The sequence below is a fragment of the Perissodus microlepis genome, chromosome 8 (genome assembly GCF_051167445.1).
Source record: "Perissodus microlepis isolate ML-2025 ecotype Zambia chromosome 8, ASM5116744v1, whole genome shotgun sequence".
Taxonomy (NCBI): domain Eukaryota; kingdom Metazoa; phylum Chordata; class Actinopteri; order Cichliformes; family Cichlidae; genus Perissodus; species Perissodus microlepis.
This window is the reverse complement of record NC_140468.1, coordinates 21,223,225-21,250,820: the sequence shown is the minus strand read 5'-3', so window position 1 is coordinate 21,250,820 and position 27,596 is coordinate 21,223,225. Positions and strand designations below refer to the sequence as shown.

At 40.0% G+C, this 27,596-nt stretch overlaps 2 protein-coding genes across 2 annotated transcripts; both read left to right on the top strand.

Annotated features, from left to right (window-relative positions):
• Positions 1 to 19,147: 19,147 nt before the first annotated feature.
• tomm22 (translocase of outer mitochondrial membrane 22 homolog (yeast)) lies at positions 19,148 to 21,515 on the top strand. The gene is made up of 4 exons (XM_084938175.1): positions 19,148 to 19,421; positions 19,745 to 19,863; positions 20,250 to 20,367; positions 20,515 to 21,515. Exons 1-4 carry the CDS (start codon positions 19,332 to 19,334, stop codon positions 20,587 to 20,589), a joined length of 402 nt encoding a protein of 133 aa, XP_084794301.1. The 5' UTR covers positions 19,148 to 19,331; the 3' UTR covers positions 20,590 to 21,515.
• A 1,055-nt stretch (positions 21,516 to 22,570) lies between these two features.
• On the top strand, positions 22,571 to 27,533 carry dmc1 (DNA meiotic recombinase 1). Its single transcript, XM_084938174.1, has 13 exons — positions 22,571 to 22,635; positions 22,921 to 22,965; positions 23,059 to 23,205; positions 23,324 to 23,406; positions 24,971 to 25,023; positions 25,130 to 25,171; positions 25,248 to 25,320; positions 25,429 to 25,520; positions 25,594 to 25,667; positions 25,808 to 25,922; positions 26,774 to 26,834; positions 26,939 to 27,055; positions 27,222 to 27,533. Exons 1-13 carry the CDS (start codon positions 22,579 to 22,581, stop codon positions 27,289 to 27,291), a joined length of 1,029 nt encoding a protein of 342 aa, XP_084794300.1. The 5' UTR covers positions 22,571 to 22,578; the 3' UTR covers positions 27,292 to 27,533.
• The last annotated feature ends 63 nt before the right edge of the window (positions 27,534 to 27,596 follow it).

Genomic DNA, 27,596 nt, shown 5'->3' with positions numbered 1-27,596 from the left:
TGGAGGCAGTTAAATAAAGGTCATTCCACTGTATACTAGTATGCTGAGTCAATACCAGAGAGAAGGCATCTTAATGAGCCTGTGTGTACAGAGATCTTAATCCAGTCTACTCAGCAGTCTTTGGCTTGTGGTAGAAAAGGAATGACATGAGCGTTAGAGGATATTCCCTGTTTTCAGATGGTATCGACTGGACATAGTGAGGCAAATAAGAACAGAGTGAAAACAGAATGAATTGCTTTTAAGGTTGTGGGATAGAGGGAAGTAATCTGAGGACTGAAGCTAAAGACGTCATCCTCTTGGCAAAGCAGTTTATTGGTTTTCCAACAAATTATTTTGTTGCAGCAGTTGAAGTAACAACATACTAAGAGTAGTCATAACAGTAACTAAAATAGAGTAATAACAATAATGATAAAAATAACTCATAAAATAATATGTAACATAAATTATTATTATTATCAGACTGTGCCAGATAACAGTGACATATGGTATCACACATGGTAGTGTGAGGTTTGAAAGAATTCCTGTATTATCCTGTGGCAACGGCGCTGGCGCCGGTCACCTCCTTCTCGTTTACAGCCTCCGTGTTGGTCTCCCAGTTCAGCTTCCACCACATCCTGTCACAGACACGGACCATGTAGCCATCCTCTTCCTTCTGAAGTTGGTTGCCATCTATCTTATTCACATTCAGAAGCAGATGATTCCTCCTGACCACTTCAGAAAATCATCCACAGGTGTTACGAACTCCTCCACCTGCCCATCACTAACACATTCAGCCACTGCAGAATTGTTTAATTATTTCTGTAGGTGTTGTAATGAAAGTCTGAGGTGTACAAAATGAGCAGGAATGGAAACAGTATAGTCCTCTGAGGAGTTCCCAGATAGAGTAATAGTAAAACTACCGGATTTCGGACTTCCTTTTACCGCCTGCTGCTGGATCAGAGTCTTTCTCTTGGACCATGTACAGAGAGTTAGAGTGGGTCCCCATCTTTCCTGAGTCCTCAGCCTTAACACTGGCTCTCCAAAAGGCTGTGTACATAGTCCCCTACTGTACACTCTATACACTCATAACTGTGTCAGTACCTCAGTCAGGACCTCAATACCACTAAGAGAAAAGTGCTGGTAGTTGACTTCAGAAGGAGGAAGTCTGTGCTGCAGCCCATCAGCATCGATGGGGAGTGCGTGGAAAGAAAAGTGGTATTTGAGAACGAGGTTGTCAGTATTAGTGTGGTCTCTGCTGCCCTCTAGGCCCTAGAAACTGTACAAACACAAAGAAAATGAATGAGAGTCTAGATTTAGGAACACAGTGTGGTATTTATCAGCTTCTTCCTCTCAGCTTTGCACAGAAACTTTCTCTCTCTGTCTTAAATGTTTCTTCTCGCTGGGTATCTTCTTAGAAAATGTATTAATTGTATTTTAATTGTATTTTGCATATACATTTTTTCATTTTTTCATCACAATTTTACACCCACTTGAGAAACTACCCTTCCCACGAGGCACCTCAGTATTGTGGCTGTACAGTAACTACGATTGATTCACTGGCTTTTTAACTCTTTAACTGCAGGTAAACATTAAGAGTTATCTGTCATGCTCAGTGAGAGGAGGAACGACCCATTGAAGAGCTAGCTGATCTTTTAAACTCAACATGTTCTGCTATCCTGGTATCTGTTGCTCCACTCAGGACTAAACATATTAAGTCTTCATATCAACCTTATCTGAATGAAACCACCTGCGCTCTCAGACGCGAATGTCAATGTGCAGAGACAAAGTGGAAGAAGTTCAAACTCCAGGTGTCTTTAGGAATCCTACATGACTGTTTATCAAAATATCAGATGACTGTTAAAGCTGTAGAATCTGCTTTTCTTTTTCTAGCAACAATGACAAGCCCCGAGTTCTTAATATTTTTTATTCAGTGATTAACCCCTGTGCCACTGTTCCTAAGGAGGCTTCCTCTGCACTTTGTGCAAACTTTTTGAAATACTTTAGTGAAAAAATCTCCGCTTTAAGGTCTTCACATTCACAGGCAGTGCTAGACCTAGATTCGTCTTCTAAATACTGTTTTTCAGCACTTTAAACCTGTTACTTTCTTAGTAAAGAAAGGCAGTAATCGATCATTTAAGACCCTCTAATTCCCCTCAGGATGTCCTCCCTTCTCACCTTTTTGAGGAAGCTTTTCACATTATTGGGCCAAGTATTTTACTTTTATTAAATGCTTCCTTGTGATCAGGTTATGTACCAGCTCTTTTCAAACACGCTGTTGTGCAACCAATTATTAAAAAGCAACTTCAGACTTTTTTAGACACTCGTGGCATTTCTGAAGAGTTCCAGTCTGGCTTTAATCTCATCACAGTACTAAGACGGCTCTTTTAAGAGTTTTAAATAATCTTATTTTAACTGTCGACTCAGGTTGTTCTGCTATTTTAGTCCTTTTAGATTTGACTGCCGCTTTTGACACGATTGATCATAACATCCTTTTATCGAGATTTGAACACGTTTTTGGTTTTAAAGGCACCGTTGTATCGTTTTTTTAAAATCATACCTGTCAGAGAGGTCTTTTTCTGTTGCTGGGGAAAACTCCTCTTCTGCCCCTATTTGTTGTAACACATGGGTCTGTTTTGGGTTCCACTCTGTTCTCTTGATACATGTTAAGGTAAGTTACCTGATACCTTTGGTCCTTTTACTTGTCATCATTCCCACACTGTATGTACTCAGAAATCGTTTTAAGATCAAAATCTCCTCTGACAGCAATCATAGGTGTCGTCATAGACCGTGGCATTGGTTGCTATTGACAACAAGATAAAAGCAGGGGGGTATGTTGTATGAGCTGAACTGGGTCCTTATGCGATACACTCAGTTTTAGAATTCATATTTAAAGTTAATTGTAGCTAGACTTGCTCAAAGCATCAGTACTAGCTTATTTTAATAGAAAACACTGTCATATGCAAAACTAGATGGAACTAGTGGTGGCGAGAGGTTATAAGATGCACCCCATGTCAGTACGTGGGGTCAAAACGGCCCCATCTGATTTCATTATTTAGATACAATGCAGATAATTACTTGGAGCTACTGAAAACTAAATGATACCAGATTCAAAAGATGGCAAAGAAGCTTTGAATTAATAATGTGGATTGTACTTGGGGTAAATGCTGCAGCTTGAAATCTATAAAAGTATATATTACCATCTGTGCTTGTTTTACTTATCTTGTGGTTTCTATGTGTTCTAGTCATTCCTCGGATCCTTTACTCACCCACTCTGCAATACTCACGTCATCGGACGCTGGTCTTCTCTGTTTAATCTCTGCCGCGACTCATACTCTTCCAGGCTCCGCCTGCCTGCCCTTCTGTCTTCACTATTCAGAATCTCTGGATCGCTCCACCTGGACTCTCTGCTACCGCTCCCACCAGCTGGATACTCACCAGTAGAATTACCTGTCGAAATTCCCCATGATCTCACCAGTGCACCTCTGATATCTCTTCCTCTGCTGCAGTGACTCTGACTATCGTCCCTCGGACCATGACCCCATCTTCGAATCACCCGTAGCTCACGCTTTATGTTTGGAGCTTCAAGTGCAATCCTCGTGTTTTGTAAATAAAGCTTTGTTATTTCGATCAAGTAAAGTGCCGCCGTATGAATCTGCTTTTGGGTCCACTCTCGTTCTCTGCCATAAAAATACGGCCAGAGACTGCATCTACCAGTATTTGTATAAATGCGCTCCGTATTTATGTACATGTCTGTAACTTTACCTAGCAACGTCTCAGTGCTGTGCTGTGGTTGACATCCTGATGGAAGAAGCATGAAAATATTTGTTACGTCAGGCTGGGAAAACCTAATGGAGGACGACTGCTGACTATTAGCAGAGAGTCTGATGGCTACACTCACTGCACGCCTCAGAGGACAGATGCTCATTAGCTGCTGACACATGAAGGTTTTTTTATATTAAGACATATTTTTGGTATGTTAGAAAATTTCTTTCATAACTAAAAATGTAATTCACTGACCGGTGCATGGATAGTTATCTAAAAAAGATTATCAAGAATTGTATCAGGCACATCCACCTTAAAAATATGAAGACTGAGAGATGACTAAGTCGAGTCTGTGCCTTCAGTTATGTGTGAGTGTCATTAAATGTATCATCCTAGGACAATCAACCATGTCACACCCCCGGCTCAACAGGAAGGGCATATTATGGACATGACACATGACTATGTGTACTATAAAAAGTACATTTATTAAAAAGTGTCTTGTGTCATCAGTTGATTGTTAATGTGTGCAGTCTGTGTATGGGTGTTTCTGTGCTGTGCAAAGCTAACAAAATTCAAACAAAACCAAAGTAACAAACGTTGTTCCAAATGAGCCACTCTCCTAATCCAAAAATCCTGGAAGTGGATATAGAGGCCTGAGGGCCATCACACACATTTATTTAGAATCAAACAGTTGAAATCACAAGTAAAAATACACAGTAGAAATCAGTGCAGACAGCTGTGCTTAAAAAGGTCAAAGAAAAATGACGTCGATTTGACTTGACCTGGATTTTCTCTTTCTGTATGTAAAGAAATCTAATTAAAATAAAAAAAACAAGAAAATAATAATAAGGAGAAAACACCCCTGTTTTGTAAAATCTTATAATTTATGTAAATTGAGGCATTAAGTGTCTTAAAGATGAACATCATTAACAGAGTTTTGGATTTATCTGCCATCAGGAGGACAGAACCCCCTGATCTAATCTGCCATAATGCTTTGTGTTATGTTGTCACGGTAACATTAAGTTAAAAAAAAATCAAGAACAGAAACTGAACTAAGCAAATTTAAAGGACAACAACAAGACTGACAGCTGGAAGACAAGAGCTTTTGAAGAGGAAAAACCTTTCTGGATTACTCTTAACTTTGGAAGTTTTACCAATACAAGTCAAGGTGGAAACAGGGAGGCAGGAGTCAGGATTACATCTGAAGACAGGACACATTAACGTACAGGATAAGGAGAGAGAAAAACAGCAAAAAAAGGGTGACCAGAGAAAATCATGAAGTCTAAGAGACGGACGGCAAAACTGTGAGTAACATAACACACTAAGAGCACTGAAACTTAATAGATAGTTCAAATTCAAAGTATCTTAATCCTGGTTAGCTGCAGTTACAATAAGAGTAGAGAAATATTTTGGACTGATTTAAATAAATATTACATTTGATAAGGTCAGGGTATAAAGCTTCAGATTTATGTGTTCAAGTGGTCTGAAAAGACACAAAAAAAGGAAAATGAAAAGCTTGTTGTAGAAAACTTATTGTGGGATATGAAAAGTATGCAATGTGGGAAACAAGAAAAACCTAAAAAATTTTGAAAACCTGACTTTGATTATTGATCAAAAAGTGCAACCTTGGAAGGAAAAAAAACATGGGATGATCAGTACAATATTGTGGGAAAGTGTTTGGTTTCTTGAGAAGAGAAACCAAACACTTTTGGAGAGTGTTGATGTTTTTGTGAATACGTTTCTTGTATGACTAGATGGGATTTAACATGAGAAACTGACAGTAGTTAACACAATGTACCACTGAAACACAGCAGGTATTATTGCTGAAAATGGGCCTCTGTATACCTATGTAGATATTTCACTGAACCTCATTCATCATTTGTGATCAATGTCACTTTTAAACATTCATATTTCTTGACATTTCTGATTAGTTTAACAAAAATATGAACATGAATTTCAGTGTTTTTAGAAAATCAGATGTTTCTGATGCACTTCAAACTTTTGAGCTGCAGTGTAGATGCAATGATAGCGTATGGCTCTTTATTATAGCAGATGATATAGGAGTATGAGGACAGGGAGAGACTGTTAAAACGTTATGAGCTGTCTTGCTGCAGAGAAAGTGGAGTCTGTCATCCTTGAAATGCTACCAAGATAGGCAGCTGGCAGGATTGAATGATGCTCTGCCTCTGTGGTCCAGTACAGACATAGGCTTTAAGCAACCATGAGCCACTGATAAGCGTGACAGATTAGGAAGCATGCAGAAAGTGGACTAGTACCTATGAGCCACTTATAGGAGACAATAAATGAGCACGCAATAAAGTGGACTTGTTAGGGAGAGTTTCCCATCAGCCTTGAAACACTTGAAGTCACTTTTTAAAGAAGGACACAGTTTAAAAATGTAACCTTGGATTGGAAGTTAGGAGAAAATCCTGATCAGATACAGACAGATACATGCATACAATACACACTACTGCTCAACAGTTTGAAAAGTCCTTGTTTAAAAGACAAATTTCCATTGGTTTTCATGTAATATTACATGAGGTTTAACAGTAATGTTTGCACAGATGTTGTTTTTTACATAAATCAGTTATGTTGTTTTAGAAAATCTCTACACAGTAATACAGGGGCCCACTTTTCAGTAACAATGACTCCTGTATTTACAGGTCACATGGTGGTACTTAATGCAAATGTATCAGGTCACATGGTTAATATATGATTCGAATCATCTTACTGACAAGCAGAGCTGAAAACTACTCTGCAGCTTAAAAAACACTAAATTTGGTTAGTTGGGGTCTGGAAATTCAACTTTATGGGTTCAATCAGTCTGAAAGTGAACGAAAGAAAAAAATGTTTTTAAGATTTGGTTTGATGAAATATGATTATAGGAAATAAAAATTATTCTATACATAAAAGTGAAAAAAACAATTGAAGGTGTTGAACCTCTGGGTGTGCCACTGTTGTTATAGAAAAGCTCAAACTTGGTTTAATCAGGTTACAAAGTGAAAATGGGATGATCTGACATGAATGTTGCAAATTTGCTGTGTTTTGAATCTGCACAATGATTTTGGTCTATGCTTATGTCTTGACTGACAAGTTCAGGATTTCACATGAGAAACTGACAGTAGTTAACACAATGTACCACTGAAACACAGCAAGTATTATTGCTGAAACTGGGCCTCTGTATACCTATGTAGATATTTCACTGAACCTCAGTCATCATTTGTGATCAATGTCACTTTTAAACATTCATATTTCTTGACATTTTTGATTAATTTAACAAAAATATGAACATGAATTTCAGTGTTTTTAGAAAATCAGATGTTTCTGATGCACTTCAAACTTTTGAGCTGCAGTGTAGATGCAATGATAGTGTATGGCTCTTGATTATAGCAGATGATATAGGAGTATGAGGACAGGGAGAGACTGTTAAAACGTTATGAGCTGTCTTGCTGCAGAGAAAGTGGAGTCTGTCATCCTTGAAATGCTACCAAGATAGGCAGCTGGCAGGATTGAATGATGCTCTGCCTCTGTGGTCCAGTACAGACATAGGCTTTAAGCAACCATGAGCCACTGATAAGCGTGACAGATTAGGAAGCATGCAGAAAGTGAACTAGTACCTATGAGCCACTTATAGGAGAGAATAAATGAGCACGCAATAAAGTGGACTTGTTAGGGAGAGTTTCCCATCAGCCTTGAAACACTTGAAGTCACTTTTTAAAGAAGGACACAGTTTAAAAATGTAACCTTGGATTGGAAGTGAAGAGAAAATCCTGATCAGATACAGACACATACATGCATACAATACACACTACTGCTCAACAGTTTGAAAAGTCCTTGTTTAAAAGACAAATTTCTGTTGGTTTTCATGTAATATTACATGAGGTTTAACAGTAATGTTTGCACAGATGTTTTTTTTTCACACAAATCAGTTATGTTGTTTTAGAAAATCTCTACACAGTAATAGAGGGGCCCACTTTTCAGTAACAATGACTCCTGTATTTACAGGTCACATGGTGGTACTTAATGCAAATGTATCAGGTCAGATGGTTAATATATGATTCGAATCATCTTACTGACAAGCAGAGCTGAAAACTACTCTGCAGCTTAAAAAACACTAAATTTGGTTAGTTGGGGTCTGGAAATTCAACTTTATGGGTTCAATCAGTCTGAAAGTGAACGAAAGAAAAAACTTTTTTTTTCCAAGAACTGGTTTGATGAAATATGATTATAGGAAATGAAAAGTGAAAAAAGAACAATTTAAGAACAACTGAAGGTGTTGAACATCTGGGTGTGCCACTGTTGTTATAGAAAAGCTCAAACTTGGTTTAATCAGGTTACAAAGTGAAAATGGGATGATCTGACATGAATGTTGCAGATTCTGCTGTGTTTTGAATCTGCACAATGATTTTGGTCTATGCTTATGTCTTGACTGACAAGTTCAGGATTTCACATGAGAAACTGACAGTAGTTAACACAATGTACCACTGAAACACAGCAGGTATTATTGCTGAAACTGGGCCTCTGTATACCTATGTAGATACTCCACTGAACCTCAGTCATCAACTGTGATCAATGTCACTTTTAAACATTCATATTTCTTGACATTTCTGATTAATTTAACAAAAATATGAACATGAATTTCAGTGTTTTTAGAAAATCAGACGTTTCTAATGCACTTCAAACTTTTGAGCTGCAGTGTAGATGCAATGATAGTGTATGGCTCTTGATTATAGCAGATGATATAGGAGTATGAGGACAGGGAGAGACTGTTAAAACGTTATGAGCTGTCTTGCTGCAGAGAAAGTGGAGTCTGTCATCCTTGAAATGCTACCAAGATAGGCAGCTGGCAGGATTGAATGATGCTCTGCCTCTGTGGTCCATTACAGACATAGGCTTTAAGCAACCATGAGCCACTGATAAGCGTGACAGATTAGGAAGCATGCAGAAAGTGAACTAGTACCTATGAGCCACTTATAGGAGAGAATAAATGAGCACGCAATAAAGTGGACTTGTTAGGGAGAGTTTCCCATCAGCCTTGAAGTCACTTTTTAAAGAAGGACACAGTTTAAAAATGTAACCTTGGATTGGAAGTTAGGAGAAAATCCTGATCAGATACAGACAGATACATGCATACAATACACACTACTGCTCAACAGTTTGAAAAGTCCTTGTTTAAAAGACAAATTTCCATTGGTTTTCATGTAATATTACATGAGGTTTAACAGTAATGTTTGCACAGATGTTGTTTTTTACATAAATCAGTTATGTTGTTTTAGAAAATCTCTACACAGTAATACAGGGGCCCACTTTTCAGTAACAATGACTCCTGTATTTACAGGTCACATGGTGGTACTTAATGCAAATGTATCAGGTCAGATGGTTAATATATGATTCGAATCATCTTACTGACAAGCAGAGCTGAAAACTACTCTGCAGCTTAAAAAACACTAAATTTGGTTAGTTGGGGTCTGGAAATTCAACTTTATGAGTTCAATCAGTCTGAAAGTGAACGAAAGAAAAAACTTTTTTTTTCCAAGAACTGGTTTGATGAAATATGATTATAGGAAATGAAAAGTGAAAAAAGAACAATTTAAGAACAACTGAAGGTGTTGAACCTCTGGGTGTGCCACTGTTGTTATAGAAAAGCTCAAACTTGGTTTAATCAGGTTACAAAGTGAAAATGGGATGATCTGACATGAATGTTGCAGATTCTGCTGTGTTTTGAATCTGCACAATGATTTTGGTCTATGCTTATGTCTTGACTGACAAGTTCAGGATTTCACATAAGAAACTGACAGTAGTTAACACAATGTACCACTGAAACACAGCAGGTATTATTGCTGAAACTGGGCCTCTGTATACCTATGTAGATACTCCACTGAACCTCAGTCATCAACTGTGATCAATGTCACTTTTAAACATTCATATTTCTTGACATTTCTGATTAATTTAACAAAAATATGAACATGAATTTCAGTGTTTTTAGAAAATCAGACGTTTCTGATGCACTTCAAACTTTTGAGCTGTAGTGTAGATGCAATGATAGTGTATGGCTCTTGATTATAGCAGATGATATAGGAGTATGAGGACAGGGAGAGACTGTTAAAACGTTATGAGCTGTCTTGCTGCAGAGAAAGTGGAGTCTGTCATCCTTGAAATGCTACCAAGATAGGCAGCTGGCAGGATTGAATGATGCTCTGCCTCTGTGGTCCAGTACAGACATAGGCTTTAAGCAACCATGAGCCACTGATAAGCGTGACAGATTAGGAAGCATGCAGAAAGTGAACTAGTACCTATGAGCCACTTATAGGAGACAATAAATGAGCACGCAATAAAGTGGACTTGTTAGGGAGAGTTTCCCATCAGCCTTGAAACACTTGAAGTCACTTTTTAAAGAAGGACACAGTTTAAAAATGTAACCTTGGATTGGAAGTGAAGAGAAAATCCTGATCAGATACAGACAGATACATGCATACAATACACACTACTGCTCAACAGTTTGAAAAGTCCTTGTTTAAAAGACAAATTTCTGTTGGTTTTCATGTAATATTACATGAGGTTTAACAGTAATGTTTGCACAGATGTTTTTTTTTCACACAAATCAGTTATGTTGTTTTAGAAAATCTCTACACAGTAATACAGGGGCCCACTTTTCAGTAACAATGACTCCTGTATTTACAGGTCACATGGTGGTACTTAATGCAAATGTATCAGGTCAGATGGTTAATATATGATTCGAATCATCTTACTGACAAGCAGAGCTGAAAACTACTCTGCAGCTTAAAAAACACTAAATTTGGTTAGTTGGGGTCTGGAAATTCAACTTTATGAGTTCAATCAGTCTGAAAGTGAACGAAAGAAAAAACTTTTTTTTTCCAAGAACTGGTTTGATGAAATATGATTATAGGAAATGAAAAGTGAAAAAAGAACAATTTAAGAACAACTGAAGGTGTTGAACCTCTGGGTGTGCCACTGTTGTTATAGAAAAGCTCAAACTTGGTTTAATCAGGTTACAAAGTGAAAATGGGATGATCTGACATGAATGTTGCAGATTCTGCTGTGTTTTGAATCTGCACAATGATTTTGGTCTATGCTTATGTCTTGACTGACAAGTTCAGGATTTCACATAAGAAACTGACAGTAGTTAACACAATGTACCACTGAAACACAGCAGGTATTATTGCTGAAACTGGGCCTCTGTATACCTATGTAGATATTCCACTGAACCTCAGTCATCAACTGTGATCAATGTCACTTTTAAACATTCATATTTCTTGACATTTCTGATTTATTTAACAAAAATATGAACATGAATTTCAGTGTTTTTAGAAAATCAGACGTTTCTGATGCACTTCAAACTTTTGAGCTGCAGTGTAGATGCAATGATAGTGTATGGCTCTTGATTATAGCAGATGATATAGGAGTATGAGGACAGGGAGAGACTGTTAAAACGTTATGAGCTGTCTTGCTGCAGAGAAAGTGGAGTCTGTCATCCTTGAAATGCTACCAAGATAGGCAGCTGGCAGGATTGAATGATGCTCTGCCTCTGTGGTCCAGTACAGACATAGGCTTTAAGCAACCATGAGCCACTGATAAGCGTGACAGATTAGGAAGCATGCAGAAAGTGGACTAGTACCTATGAGCCACTTATAGGAGACAATAAATGAGCACGCAATAAAGTGGACTTGTTAGGGAGAGTTTCCCATCAGCCTTGAAACACTTGAAGTCACTTTTTAAAGAAGGACACAGTTTAAAAATGTAACCTTGGATTGGAAGTGAAGAGAAAATCCTGATCAGATACAGACAGATACATGCATACAATACACACTACTGCTCAACAGTTTGAAAAGTCCTTGTTTAAAAGACAAATTTCTGTTGGTTTTCATGTAATATTACATGAGGTTTAACAGTAATGTTTGCACAGATGTTTTTTTTTCACACAAATCAGTTATGTTGTTTTAGAAAATCTCTACACAGTAATACAGGGGCCCACTTTTCAGTAACAATGACTCCTGTATTTACAGGTCACATGGTGGTACTTAATGCAAATGTATCAGGTCAGATGGTTAATATATGATTCGAATCATCTTACTGACAAGCAGAGCTGAAAACTACTCTGCAGCTTAAAAAACACTAAATTTGGTTAGTTGGGGTCTGGAAATTCAACTTTATGAGTTCAATCAGTCTGAAAGTGAACGAAAGAAAAAACTTTTTTTTTCCAAGAACTGGTTTGATGAAATATGATTATAGGAAATGAAAAGTGAAAAAAGAACAATTTAAGAACAACTGAAGGTGTTGAACATCTGGGTGTGCCACTGTTGTTATAGAAAAGCTCAAACTTGGTTTAATCAGGTTACAAAGTGAAAATGGGATGATCTGACATGAATGTTGCAGATTCTGCTGTGTTTTGAATCTGCACAATGATTTTGGTCTATGCTTATGTCTTGACTGACAAGTTCAGGATTTCACATGAGAAACTGACAGTAGTTAACACAATGTACCACTGAAACACAGCAGGTATTATTGCTGAAACTGGGCCTCTGTATACCTATGTAGATATTCCACTGAACCTCAGTCATCAACTGTGATCAATGTCACTTTTAAACATTCATATTTCTTAACATTTCTGATTAATTTAACAAGAATATGAACATGAATTTCAGTGTTTTTAGAAAATCAGACGTTTCTAATGCACTTCAAACTTTTGAGCTGCAGTGTAGATGCAATGATAGTGTATGGCTCTTGATTATAGCAGATGATATAGGAGTATGAGGACAGGGAGAGACTGTTAAAACGTTATGAGCTGTCTTGCTGCAGAGAAAGTGGAGTCTGTCATCCTTGAAATGCTACCAAGATAGGCAGCTGGCAGGATTGAATGATGCTCTGCCTCTGTGGTCCAGTACAGACATAGGTTTTAAGCAAAATGCAAAAGGTCAAGACCCTGAACTATCAACTGAGAATCCAAAAGGAAACGAGAAATTCGAACCGTGAACTATGAATTTAGCTATCTTGGGTCTATGATTTAAATGAGAACCTACAACTAGGACTTACCACAAAAACACTTCTAACAAGAGAAACGTTAATTCTCTAGGGGATTTTGGCTTGAGGCAGGGAAGGCGGGCACGGGCACCAGGAAATGCAATCGGGAGTCTCGGCGCACTGCAAGTAAAGGAGAAGTGTTTCAATGATAAAATCCCAGTGATCCAGAAAGGGACAAACAAGACAATCTTTGCCGGCGGAGGACTGACAAGAGGGGGAGGTTTGGAAATCCGGCTGTACATGGTTGAAATTACATTAAAAGCCACTTGATTTGACTTGATACTGCCTAACGGAAGCATTTATAATGTAAACAGAATTGGTCTTAGCACTGAACCCTGTGGAACTCCATAATTAACCTTAGTGTGTGAAGACTCTCCATTTACATGAACAAACTGAGTCTGTTGGATAGATGTGATACAAACCACTGCAGCGCAGTACCTGTAATACCTACAGCATGCTCTCATCGCTCTAATAGAATATTATGGTCAGCAGTATCGAACGCTGCACTGAGGTCTAGCAGGACAAGCACAGAGATGAGTCCACTGTCAGAGGCCATAAGAAGATCATTTGTAACCTTCACTAAAGCTGTTTCTGTGCTGTGATGAGCTCTGAAACCTGACTGAAACTCTTCAAATAAGCCATTCCTCTACAAATGATCTGTTAGCTGTTTGACAAGAATTTTTGCACCTTGGAAGTAGGTGAAGTTGTATTTTTGATATGAAAGAAAGGTTAGAGATTGGCCTTTAAATAGCTAAGATAGCTAGGTCTAGAGATGGCTTTTTAAGTAACAGTTTAAATAGTGCGAGCTTGAAGGCCTTTGGTACATAGCCGATTATTAGAGATAGGTTGATCATTTTTAAGAATGAAGCATTAATTAATGGTAGGAGTTCTTTGAGCAGTTTTGTAGGAATGGGGTCTAAAAGACACGTTGATGGTTTGGAGGAAGAAATTATTGAAGTTAACTCAGAAAGATCAGTTTGAGAAAAAGAATATCAACGGTGAATATCAATGGTACTGAAAGAAGTTGTAGACAATGTTACATCTGTGAGATGATTATGAGTATTTTTTTTTTTCTCTAATGATGAGAATTTTATTTGTGAAGAAGTTCATGAAGTCATTACTAGACAACGTTAAAGGAATGTTTGGCTCAACAGAGCTCTGACTTTTTGTCAGCCTGGCTACAGTGCTGAAGAGAAACCTGGGGTTGTTCTCATTTTATTCTATCAGTGATGAATAGTAAGATGTTCTAGCTTTATGGAGGGCTTTCTTAAAAAGCAACAAACTATTTCTCCAGGCTAAATGATCTTCTAAATTTATGACACGTCATTTCCTTTCCAGCTTACAAGTTATCTGGTTTAGGCTACGTGTTTGATAACAGTGAGTGGATTACATTCTTAAACATAGTTACAGCGCTTTCAGAAAGACATGTACTGTGATGAAGTCAACTCCCCACTGCTGTGTAATCAATTATTTTAAATTTAAATGTTATCAAGAAATGATCAGACAGGAGAGGGTTTTCAGGAAACACTGTTAAATGTTCAGTTTCTATGCCATATGTTAAAACAAGATCTAGAGTGTGATTAAAGTGGTGGGTGGGTTCTTTTACAGTTTGAGAGAAGCCAATTGAGTCTAATAACAGATTAAATGTCGTGTCATGAGGCTGTCATTTTTAGCATCTACATGGATGTTAAAATCACCCACAAAAATTATTTTATCTGAGATGAGCACTACATCCGATAAAAAGTCTGAGAAATCAGAGAGAAACTCTGTGTAAGGCCCAGGTGGACGATAGATGATAACAAGTAAGACTGGTTTCTGAGTTTTACAGCTGGGGTGGACAAGGCTAAGCATCAGGCTTTCAAATGGATTAAAAGTCTGTCTGGGTCTTTGGTTGATTAATAGGCTGGTGTGGAAAATTGCTGCCCCCGCCCCCCCGGCCTGTGCTTCAAGGTTTCTGATAGTTAGAATGACTTGGGTGTGCTGATTCATTTAAACTAACATAATCGCCCTGCTGTAACCGGGTTTCTGTAAGGCAGAGTAAATTAATTTGTTGATCAATTATTAAGTCATGTACTAACAGTGACTTGAAAGAGAGAGACCTAATATTTAATAATCCACATTTCACTGTTTTACTCTTTGGTGCTGTTGGGGATACTGTATTGTTCGTCCTTTGTGATTTTTAAAAAAAGTTTTTAAAGTGTTTAAGTCATTTTTTTTGCTGGTTTTTAGTTTGTTTTTTGTCTGTTTGGGAGCTGAAACAGTCTCTAAGGGGATGGGGTTTTGGGGGGATAACAGGAGGAGAGAAGCTGCAGCGAGGTGTGTAAGACTGCAACTCTGCCTCCTGGTCCCAAATTTGGATAGTCATATTTTGGGGAGTTTAATAAATTTAGCCAGATTTCTAGAAATAAGAGCTGCTCCATCCAAAGTGGGATGGATGCCGTCTCTCCTAACAAGACCAGGTTTCCTCTAGAAAGTTTCTCAATTATCTATAAAGCCCATATGGTTTTTTGGACACCATTCAGACAGACAGCAATTTAAGGAGAACATGCGGCTAAACATGTCACTCCTGGTCTGATTGGGGAGGGGACCAGAGTCCGACATTGTTTTGGCAAAGTTACACACCAATTCAATATTGATTCATTGATTTTGATTTTGACCTTCCTCGAATTTGATGGATGGGTCGGGTGTGTCCTTCATGGCCCACCATATCCCAGAATTCATAGCGTGGCCCAGCCAATTTCAGTTTCCAACAATGGTGGCCGCTACTAAGTTTTAAAATTACTCTTATTAATCTTTCTGGTTCACAAAATAAACTTTTAACATATTTTCAGGCGAGAAGGTAGCTGTGTAAACTTCAAATATCTGCTTGGTTTATCAAGACATCACATATTTGCAAAAGTGCGCCGACGTTTTCGGAGACGTCTGTTACCCGCCCGCTTGATAGCTAGCCAGGGGGTTCAATGGTCACTCGAGCCGGCGAGAGCAGCGGACTCCCGGCTTCATCGTTTTCAGACCCCCGCTGTCTTTCGCTACTCAGGTTAAACCCGGCCCACGTAGACCGCGAAGGCCGGGTCCTCCGAAGGATGCAGCCGACGTTTTGGGACACAGCTTATATTTCTTAAGGGAGTGAGTTCCAAAGCCGAGTAGCGGAGCGACTGAAAGCTCTGTGCCCTAAAGTGGTAAGGCGAGCAGAAGGAACAACAAGATGAGTGGCAGATAAAGATCTGAGAGAGCGGAATTTACATAAATCTTCGATCGCTAACAGCGTGACTCTGAAGTGCGGTACTGTATGTTTGTAAGTTTTCTCCCCAACAAATACAACAATGTCGACAAAATGTTTTGCACCGTTAAAGGCAACCACGGGTGCCTTTGGTTTCATTCTGTAATACTGGACTTATTTTTCTACCAAGGTTTGAACTTTGAGAGTGTTTAAACAAGAGAGAAAAGTGTTAAAATGTTCATGCCTGTCTGAGAAAAATGTGTGTAGTGAGGGGTTTTGCAGCCTTAAAATCTCTATAATAATTATAAAAACTAAAGTTGGCTACTTTGCAGATTTCACCTATCGCAGGTTATTTTTGGAACGTAACTCCCGCAATAAATGAAGGACCACTGTACTTAGTTTTTCATACATTGCTTCTCCATTTTGGCTCAGTTTTGTTAAATAAATAATGACAGTGTAATCTGATGATTATTGTTTATTTGAGGTTGTAGTTACTTAATTTGAAGATCTGCTATGATACCTGATACAAACCTTAGCACTAAAAGAGGGTGTCCATTCTTTTTGCTATGACTCTAAAACACAACAAGATCAACACAAAAAGGCAGCTTTATTGTGCTGTAAAACATTCTATAAAATAAACTTGAGAAAACCAAAACCAAAACTTGAACATTGAAACTGGAAACTAAGAACTAAACACTGGGAAGCTAGAAAACTAGATAACTGGAAACTGGAGACTAAGGACGAAGAAAACCAGGAGCACAGAAGAAGCACACAGCACGTGGGGTAACAATGCAACAACGGACAGGAGAAAACACAAGCTTTAAATACACAAGGGAGTAAAGAGTGAATGGGAAACAGGAGGGAAACACAGCTGGGACTAATCCTACAAAACAAGACAGGGAGGAAGCAAAAATTAAAGCACTGAGCACGAGACGCGAGACTTTCAAAGTAAAACAGGAAACAAGAGACATCAAAACAGGAGGCCACAACAGTCCACAATAGGGAAAAAAAACAGTTGTGGTGGTCACCCGCCTGGCTTCAGTGCCAAAACAGTTCAGGAGACCGACTGCGTGGGAGGCGGCGGTGAAGCAGGTGGCGTGGTTGAGCAAGCAGTGGCACGGCAGCCGCAGGCGGTTGAGTAGGTGGCACCATGGCAACTACAAGCGGTTGAGCAAGCGGTTCCACAGAAGGTGGTGCGGTTAAGCAGGTGGCAGCACGGCAGGAGCAGGCGGTTCCAAAGGCGGTGGTGTGGTTGAGCAGGTGGCGGTGTGACAGGAGCAGGGGGCTGAGCAGGTGGCGGCACGGCAACTGTGAACGGTTGAGCAGGAAGTGATGTGGCAGCCGCTGGCAATCAAGCAGGTGGCGGTGCTGCAGCCGCAGGCCGCCTGCAGGCAGTCGCAAAGATGGTTCCACAGGCAGTTCCTGCTGGAGGCGGCACGGTTGGGCAAGCAGTGGTGCGGCACCTTCAGGCAGTTGAGCAGGTGGCGGCGCAGCAGGGGCAGGTGGCTGAGCAGGTGGCGGCATGTCAACTGCGAGTGGTTGAGCAGGAGATTTTCACGGCAGCCGCAGGTGGTTGAGCAGGTGGCGGTGCAGCAGCCACAGGCAGCTCAGCAGGCGGTTGCACAGACGGTTCCACGGGCAGTTCCTGCCGGCGGCAGCACGGTTGGGCAAGCAGTGGTGCGGCAGCCGCAGGCTGTTGAGCAGGTGGTGGCGCGGCATCTGCAGGTGGTTGAGCAGGCCGTTCAGATGCAGTTCCAGCAGGCAGCGGCGCGGTTGGGCAAGCAGTGGCGCAGCAGCCACAGATGGTAGAGCAGGTGGCGCCGCGGCAGCTGCAAGTGGTTGAGCAGGCGGTTGAGCAGGCGGTTGAGCAGGCGGTTGAGCAGGCGGTTCCACAGACGGTGGTGTGGTTGAGCAGGTGGCAGCATGGCAGGAGCAGGCGGTTCCACTGGTGGTTCCCGCAGCTCATTCCTGCAGGTGGTTGCGCGGTGCAGAGGAGGTCCCCATCTCAGGCTGTTTGCTAGGTTCGTGTGATGGCTGCGTCGTTCTATCGTGTGGCTGCAGCAGCTACAGGATGAAGGACCAAATGCAGGACTCACAGACACGGAGGAATAAACACAAAAAGGCAGCTTTACTGAGCTATAAAAACATTTTATAAGGTAACAACGCAACAACGGACAGAGGAAAACACAGGGCTTAAATACACAAGAGAGTAAAAAGGGAATGGGAAACAGGAAGGAAACACAGTTGGGACTAATCTGATAAAACAAGACAGGGAGGAAACAAAACTGAAAACACTGAGCATGGGACACAAGACTGTCAAAGTAAAACAGGAAACAAGAGACATACACAAAGACGCAGACTTGACACAGTGACATGACTGACTAGGGAACCTGAAACATGGAGACATGAGTAACTAACCATGGAACACAGGGAAAGCACAGTGACAGAGAAATTAAAGACTAGGAATTATAAATATAACACAAGCAGAAAACAATAAAGAAAACAAAAACCATGAAAAACAACAAATCAAAGAATATAACTTCATCTAAAAAACACAAAACACTGCACCATGGCACAAATGTTTAGAACACACAGAAGAATTGCTTATCACAGCATTGCTCATTAAGACAACAATGCAGTGTTTTTTAAACTCTCAAAATATGATTGTGAATATTTTGATGTGGAAAGTGGGATTATCCCCATTAGCAGCATCTCCTCCTCTCTGGCCCACTGAGGATGAGGTTGATCACACAGTCTGATGTGCATATGCGCTGCATTTGTCACACTGTATTCACAAATGAGTCGCTCCATTGGACCTTAGGGTTACCAAATCTCACTTTAACCCCTGAACACAAGGATAACCTAATGAGGTCTTTGCCATCATTGATCGATAACCCCACCCATAGCCAACACCTTAACCCTGTGCTTTGGAGAAATGAAAGAAATATTTATTGTTGGAAATTTTTAATTTTTGATGTGAGTCACACAGAATAATTATTTTTATTGTCCCCTGATTACAAAAGACTTGACTTAGACCTCACAGAGTTAGCCTAAGCGGCTGATCCTGCAAGTGGCAGTAATACTCCCGAGCTTGCCATTAGACAGTCCATACAGCAAGGGGCGCACTACGTTTCTCTTCATGTACAAATTGACCCCTGACCTCCTGACGTCATCCGACCCTGAGTCTCACGTTTTTCTACTGTGACCTCAGACAGTCGGCACACTTCCGAGCTTTACCTTTAGCTGCAGGTAAAACCTCAGAAACACATTATTCTGGCCGCAGTGACTCTCGTTGTTCTGATTTAGTCGCGGATTTAACAGGAAGGAAAAAATGGCCGGAGTCGAGGAACTGTCCCCCGCTACGAGTTCGGTGTCCGTACGGCCCCCAGAGGACGAGATTGACGACGACGAAGATGAAGATGTAATTACCTTATTATTCATGGGCTCTTGAAAAAAGATTGAATGAAAATGGGACTTTAGCAGTGTGTTGCACTGTTTTGTTTGCTGTGTTAGTTCCCCTGCCTAAATAGGGCAACACCAAAGCTAACTAGCTAGCTACCTACCTGAGGTATATGGTCTGTCTAACAATGCTGCAAGCTAAAAACCAGTTTCACTGTACACGAATGTATTTCATGTTCCCACTTAGATGTTAGCTAATTTTCCTGTATGTTCTTACTCATTAGAGATGCTTCTTTATTTTCTAATGCACGGCTCAAATGTTTGCTTTTTGTGGTCGTCCATAAGCTGGATGAGACGCTGATGGAGAGATTGTGGGGCCTGACTGAGATGTTTCCTGAAACGATGCGCACAGCTGCAGAGGTGTCTGCACACTGCTCAGTCTCATTGATTAAAAAGTTCTACAGGTATGTCTCTCCCCGTCTGTTGCTTTTCATCAGTAATTGCACGAATGTGTTTGTCAAGAGGCCACAGTAAAGGATATAACAGGTACAAATTCTTTGCTCGTGCCAATTAAGTCAACTCTTAACTTAAATCTGTTGGTTCAAGTATGCATTGGGTAAATGCTACAACATTATAAAGAACGGAAAAACACCAAACCACAGATTTACATATAGCAAAATGCAATATCCGTCCATGAATTTTCTACCGCTTACAGGGTCTGGGGGTGAACTAATATTATTCCAGTCTTTGCATATTAGAGTCTAACTAAAAGGAGTATTAGAGTAACTAAAGGGTACCGTATAACACATTTTAAACTGCAGGTACTAATCAGGTTGGTGTGTTGTTTCAGTTTTTCCCGCTCTGCGCTCTGGGTCGGCACTACCTCCTTCATGATCCTGGTGCTGCCTGTTGTGTTTGAGACAGAAAGACTACAGCTGGAGCAGCAGCAGCTACAACAGCAGAGACAGGTGAGTGTTATGGGGCACTTGAGCGCTAGCTGATATAGCACATGCATGGGGTAACTATGATGTACTTAATTAGTAGTTGTTCAGGGGAAAAGCATTTACTGGGAAATTTCAGTGTCCAGCCTGAATAATCGATTCTTCCCCCTTTAGATCCTGTTGGGTCCTAACACTGGAATGTCCGGTGGGATGCCGGGCATGATGCCTCCTGCACCCGGCAAGATGTGAGGAGGCAGGAAGGGCCGACAGGAGCCTGAGATCTGCTGTTGGAGAGGCAGCAGAGTCACTCGGAAGGAGAGACAGAGAGACAAGAGAGAAGAGCGAAGACCTGAAGTTTAAAGAAAAAAGGCAGAGGCTGTATGTCAGCAGCGTTCAGCTCACTCCAGCAATATTGTGGAGGAGGATGTGATGTGTGTCCAACACTTCCCTCTCGCTGTCTCTCCTTACTCCCAGGATCATGCAGAGACTGATTTCCAGAAGCACAGCTTCTGTTATTTTTCTTTTTTGGGTTCTTTTTTTTCCCTTTTTTTTTTTTAAATACTTATATCAGCATAAATAATTTCTTCATAGGGGATATCAGTTGACGTTGGATACAGTGAAAAGAGAAGTGTGGAGGTTAGCAGTGGTATAGCTCGGTGTTTGTAGTCAGAAGAATGGTACTCTCATTGGTAGTTCAGGTCATCTTCATATGCTTATTGGTTCCACTTGCATGTGAAGAATGAAGTTAGAATATCTGATCATATGTGACAAGTTTTATTAAATTATAAGATGGGTGTCTACATTGACCATGTGCTGTGGTTCCGTCTTTGTCTCAGATCACCAGTGTACTATATGTGTATAGTATGTCAGAGTGTAATGCCTCTCGCTTTGAACTTTCCACAGTTATTGGTTTTATCATGTCCTCCTGGTTAAATTACGCTGATGTGTCCCGTCTTAATTGAATGTAATTTTGTTTTCCTCTGTTGTCATTCATATGACAGTATTTTATAATCTCCACTGAGCAACCCCATGATTTTGTTTTGTGTTCAACATGACTGCCACAATTAAAACACCAAATCAAATAGAAAGCCTTGTGTCTACTTTCACCATGTTTTTGTGTGTAAGATCAAATATTTTGAGGTGTGTTTGTCAAATGTATTAAATAATCAACAAGAGGTATTATTGAAATTATCGTCATTTTCGTAATCATAGAGTCTGTATTTATTTCACCACATTTTGATCATAAAGTCTTGATATTGGTTATTATTTACATGAGATACTTTAGCTTGTAAGAACCATCTAACAATACTGATTCTGACAATCAGTAACTTGTCTTCAGATAAAAAGTTCCATTGTCATAGAAAAATGTTTTTATTGTATACAAAGGAGTTGGGAGTTCGCCTTGTAATCGGAAGGCTGCCGGTTCGAGCCCCGGCTCGGACAGTCTCGGTCGTTGTGTCCTTGGGCAAGACACTTCACCTACCGCCTACTGGTGTTGGCCAGAAGGGCCGATGGCGCGATATGGCAGCCTCGCTTCTGTCAGTCTGCCCCAGGGCAGCTGTGGCTACAACTGTAGCTTCCCTCCACCAGTGTGTGAATGTGAGAGTGAATGGGTGGATGACTGGGTGTGTAAAGCGCTTTGGGGTCCCTAGAGGGGACTAGTAAAAGCGCTATACAAATACAGGCCATTTACCATTTACAATGCTGCATTCACGTGTCGTTTCCAAAGGATTAAGATAGGAATGTGTTTTAAAGATTTCGAGAGACAAAACTCCTTCAAATATTTTATGGGGATATTCGTTTAAAGCCTTAACTTCCGATGATGTAATTGGGAACACGTAAATGCAACATTAATACTAACTATTGTTTGGTCACGTTCATTTAACTGGTCAAAATAGAAATTTCCGCTTGCACCTGAAGAGTCAGAAATTCCCGCCGGTGACAAAAGGCCAGTTTTGTCATGAACACAAAGCTATCTTTTAAACTTTAGACACTATATTTGTTTTTCGTCCATGAGCATACTGTAGTTGGCGTCCGATAGCTAATAATCATACGATAATCTGACAGTCTTGTTTTGTAGTTTAACCTGTTTTTGTTTGTTGGTTTGTTTGTTTGTTTGCCTTGAAAGAGCAGTGTATGGTTAGCAAAGAGTTAGCTTGATTTTAGACTGGCTAAATATCTTAGCTGAGTAATCAAAATACCTTTCATCTTTAATTCTGACCTCATTCTGCATTAAACATGAAAGTTGCAGAGGATCAAGTTGTTGAAGATGATTCTAGTTTCCAGGATGATGAGGTAAGATTTGAGTATTATTTTATTCAGTGCGTGTTAATACTATAGTGTCCCTCTTTAAAGAGAAAAAAAATATGTTAAATAAAGATTTGCCTTAAGATAAAAAAAAAAAAATGTTTAAATAACTTAAAGTTTAAGCTATATTATATTTTGGTTACAAATATTGTATAAAGATAATACAGAAGAGTAGATTAAAACATTATGAAAAGCTATAATCTGCAGGCTTTTTAATGTTATATTTACTCTTGATCAGTTAGCTCATATAGATTTTTCCTCTGAACCTCACAGGAGTCTTTCTTCCAAGACATTGATCTCCTGCAGAAACACGGGATAGTGAGTAAACAGCTGAGCTCAAAAACACTCATCTAACAAAAAGCAATTTGAGTGTGTGAGCATCAATCTGACCCTCCTGCCGTGTGATCACAGAACATGGCAGACATCAAAAAGCTGAAGTCAGTGGGCATCTGCACTGTTAAGGGGATCCAGATGACTACCCGCAAAGCTCTGTGTAACATCAAGGGCCTGTCAGAAGCAAAAGTGGAAAAAATTAAGGAAGCTGCTGGAAAATTGCTGGTAAGATACTGCGTTTTGAATCCTTAAATATCTGCTCTGTCCTGTTTATATCTGTAGTGGGATCAAAACGTGACTGAAAAGACGATTTGTGTTATAGTTGATTCTCTTTATGTTGTAGAATGTCGGTTTCCTGACGGCTTTTGAATACAGCGCAAGGAGGAAGCAGGTGTTCCACGTCACAACTGGGAGCCAAGAGTTTGAGTTAAGTTTTCCTCATATTGGGCCTCATTCACAAACAGTGGACAAAACCTTGTGTACCCTGTTTTCATTTTACACGCAAGTCCAGCATTCATCAGTATTTTCTCACCTGAATTCGTCCATACCTTAATTAAGAACTCCCTCAAACTATCTTTATGCATAAATTCTCGCCACTTGGATGAAGGCTAGAAGGTCACATAAAATGTAAACAAACGTCTTTGTTTTTGGTATTAGTCCAAAAAGTCAGAGACAGAAAATTTGCTCATATTTATCATCCCTGTCTCAAGTCAGGAACCTTGAAATTATTTTGGAGAATGATCTTAGATTTGATAATCATATTCAGAAAATATTAAAACTTAAGATTGGTGAGAAATTGATCCATGCTTTTAGGTTAGCAAGCAAGCAGGTTGAATTATTGTAACGCTCAATTTGCAGGAGTCTCCAGGTCATCAGTAGGACGAATCAGTTCTTATAGATGTGAAAATGTGACCCCACTATTGAAGTCACTTCATTGGCTTTCAGTGCTAGTTCATAAGCCTCTCAGTTGCTTGACCCCTCCAATGTGTCTTTGACTTACTAATTGTTTATAACCCAGTCAAACCTCTCACTGTGCTGAGGTTGCTTTGGTTACTGTGGTCCTGTTCTTTGGAACAAGCTGCCTGCTGACCAGAGGTCACATGCATCTGTGCCGACATTAAAAAAAACCCTCGAAATCTTTTTGTTACATTAATTAGTGCATGTGTGTTCTTTGTAAAGTTTCATTGAGCTTTTGTTGTAATTGAGCTTTTATTTTGTTTTCACTGCCTTAAAACCTACATGGGTTTTTATGTTTTTGTCTCCCGTGTTAATCAGACTGAGTTTAAGTATAATCAGGTGTGCTATTTAAACAAAAAAGTCATTGACATTGTTGAGCTGACAGATCAGATACTCATCAGATCCTCACTCTTCTTCCTTTTGTGTGGTCTGTGTTCAGAGCACACATTCAGACTGCACATTTTCTTCCGTTGGGTTGTTCTGTTTGTTTTGTATAATTTTTTTATGTCAAAACGTTTCCTTTTCTTACCCTAGAAGACTTCTTGTCTCAGGGGAGATAAAGTTCATCACTTTGTTTATTTGTTTAACCCGAAACCTCCCTTTTCTTATTAACCATTGTCCCTTCTGAGCTCACTCTTTTTAAAAGCTGTGCACTTTCTGGCTTCCTCCTCAGGCACTGTTTCAGTTCCTTCAGTCATAAATTATCCAGTTTTGTTCGTTTGTTTTTTTCAACTTCCCCGCAGTTCACGCAGATAACAGGTAGCGAGCGGTCGTCTGCTGACTCAGAATGCTTGTAGTTCAATAAAATACACACAGTTGTGAATCTCAGGGTTATTTTTCACCGAACTTTGTGCACGCAGTAATCACACTAGACTTTCTTCTTTGCTTCATAGCTTTAGCATATTAATAGATAAATTGGCAGTAACATGGAGGATATAGGAGGTTTTTGAGATTTATCAACAGCAGCGTTAGTATTGATTAAACCGATGGGATTTTGTATGATTTTACATGTATGTGAACTGTGTCTCTGCAGTAAATTGCTGGGTGGAGGTGTAGAGAGTATGGCGATCACAGAGGCCTTTGGAGGTGAGCAGACACCCCCCTGTAATGTGTTTCTCTCTGATGTTTTCCCATCTAAATTCATGAATACATTTCAAATTCATGAATTTACTCTCAGTATGTCTTCTTCCAGAGTTTCGCACAGGAAAAACCCAGCTGTCTCACACGCTCTGTGGTGAGTAAAGAACCTTTTTTGTTTGTTTTTAGCTTCCTGATACAGAGTAGTTTAAAACGCGTTCTTTGTCGTTCAGTCACTGCTCAGTTGCCAGGCGAGGACGGATACTCGGGCGGAAAAGTAATCTTCATTGACACGGAGAACACCTTGTATCCTTGGAATGAGCACGGCACTAAATATATATATCGTCAGCTGAAACACTGCCATGTAACGCTGATGTTAGATGTTTTCCTTGACTTGTACTTGTCTGATTTGAGTCGCCCGGACAGACTGAGAGACATCGCTGACAGGTTTAACGTGGACCATGATGCCGTGCTGGACAACGTGCTTTACGCCCGAGCCTACACTAGTACGAACATCCGTTACAGTTGATTTAGACTGACTTTTTTAGAGCATTTTATAAAGAACTGAAAACTCTACAGGTGAACACCAGATGGAGCTGTTGGACTTTGTAGCAGCCAAATTTCATGAAGAAGGAGGCGTGTTCAAGCTGTTGGTAAGCAAGAGAACTTTTCTTCTGATATTGGTTTTAATCATCAACTCTGTAAATCTAATCAAGGTGGAGAACAACACCTAGAAACCGGGTTTCCCTGTTTCTCTGGCCTTTCACTCTGCTTGTGTGCTCGTCATTGGTAGATTATCGACTCCATCATGGCTCTGTTCAGAGTGGACTTCTCTGGCAGAGGGGAGCTCGCTGAGCGGCAGCAGAAACTGGCCCAGATGCTTTCAAGGCTGCAGAAAATCTCTGAAGGTCTGAATCAGGATTCTCGGTTTTTGTGTATAAATATTTATGCCATTAACACCTTATCTTTTACACGAACTGTTGGAAACAGAAGTTGCTGGTGGTTGACTGGAAATAGCACCCTGATCATTTTCCTCATATAGTAACTTTTATGTATAAGGAATGTAGGATAAACAATCATCAACATGGAGACAGAATGTTTTTAAAGCTTCGAGATGAGTGTTTCCACTGACTGTGAACTGACTGTGAAACAGTGTGCTAATTGGGCCAATGACTTGTGATTTGTAACTCCTTAGCCACAAAAAATCTTCCATTTTGACACACGATACATTTTGGAGTCGTATCACCCACAATGAGTGACGGAGCCCATAAACTCAGCAGGACAGTGTTTACATAGGAGAAGTCAGTAAATTGTTTTCTCAGAGGACCAGAAGTTTTTTTGCACCTACAACTCTCACCATCTGGTGACCTTATATAGACTGTAGGTTTAAAGCACTTCCACTTCCACGTTTTTCCAACCTGGAAGCTAGGTCCTAGAGGTGGGAATCACCAGGCACCCCATGATGCACACTTATCGCAAATAACATTGTAACAACTCATGAGATGCTTAAGAGAATATTACACTGATCTTTCACTTTTGAGCTCAGCAGCTTTCTTGGTCTATAAGAATATAACTAGAATACAACCAGCTGAGTCTGTGTTCATTGACAATGCCTCAATCAGACTGATTGCAGTCTGTTTGCATTCATAAATGAGACAGCAACTATTTACAAGCCTTCAACTATCTCTGTGGGTGATTGCGATTCTTAAACTGATGCTTGCGTTCAAACTTCACTGACTCTGATCTATGTTTTTGTCAGAGTACAACGTAGCTGTGTTTATTACCAACCAAATGACAGCTGATCCTGGAGCCGGAATGACGTAAGATAGCGCAGATTCCCTCATGCTTACAAATAGGAGGTTTTCTGATACAAACGCAGTGTGAAACACTGCTGAGATGTTCTTAGGTTTCTCACCCATTTCAGGTTTCAAGCTGATCCCAAGAAGCCAATTGGTGGGCACATCCTGGCCCACGCTTCCACCACACGCATCAGCTTGAGGAAGGGGCGTGGGGAGATGAGAATCGCCAAGATATTTGACAGGTATTTAGCAGTTCAAGGGCAATTTTCATAGTGATCAGTTTAATTATTTGGATAAAGTATAAGACATGATATGACACTGTAGTGACAAAGATGTGAACGTGAGCAAAGCGTGAAAAGTCTTAGATAAATGTTCTACACTCATCTGTCTCTTCGTGTTTGCTTCCAGTCCTGATATGCCTGAGAATGAGGCAACCTTTGCCATCTCTGCTGGAGGAGTTACTGATGCCAAAGATTGAAGTATAATTGAAGTATAATAAAAGGAAAAGATGAGACTTGCATGTTAACACTGTTCCTTGCTCACCCGTCAACTTGTTAGTTATATTATTTATTTATTTATTAATAGCTTCATTAACCTTATGTAATTTGTTAAAGATTAAAGTCTGACATATAGTATTGTACTATTTGGTGGTGGGGGTGTTTCTGTTTGAGAGATTGTTATGAAATTAATAAAGAATAAAAATCCCTTTTCTGATGTTTCATACTTGGGTTTCATTGCGGGGGGGGGGTTGCAAGACTAATTGTACCCTGACTGTATACTTAG

Excerpts from the sequence above, each read along its gene's own strand:
- tomm22 (XM_084938175.1), top strand. The coding sequence starts at position 19,332 with ATGGCCGGAGTCGAGGAACTGTCCCCCGCTACGAGTTCGGTGTCCGTA. Across the intron at positions 19,422-19,744 it reads ACGACGACGAAGATGAAGAT|CTGGATGAGACGCTGATGGA; the intron begins GTAATTACCTTA and ends GTCGTCCATAAG. Across the intron at positions 20,368-20,514 it reads AGCTACAACAGCAGAGACAG|ATCCTGTTGGGTCCTAACAC; the intron begins GTGAGTGTTATG and ends TTCCCCCTTTAG.
- dmc1 (XM_084938174.1), top strand. The coding sequence starts at position 22,579 with ATGAAAGTTGCAGAGGATCAAGTTGTTGAAGATGATTCTAGTTTCCAG. Across the intron at positions 22,636-22,920 it reads CTAGTTTCCAGGATGATGAG|GAGTCTTTCTTCCAAGACAT; the intron begins GTAAGATTTGAG and ends TGAACCTCACAG. Across the intron at positions 25,923-26,773 it reads GCTGCAGAAAATCTCTGAAG|AGTACAACGTAGCTGTGTTT; the intron begins GTCTGAATCAGG and ends TGTTTTTGTCAG.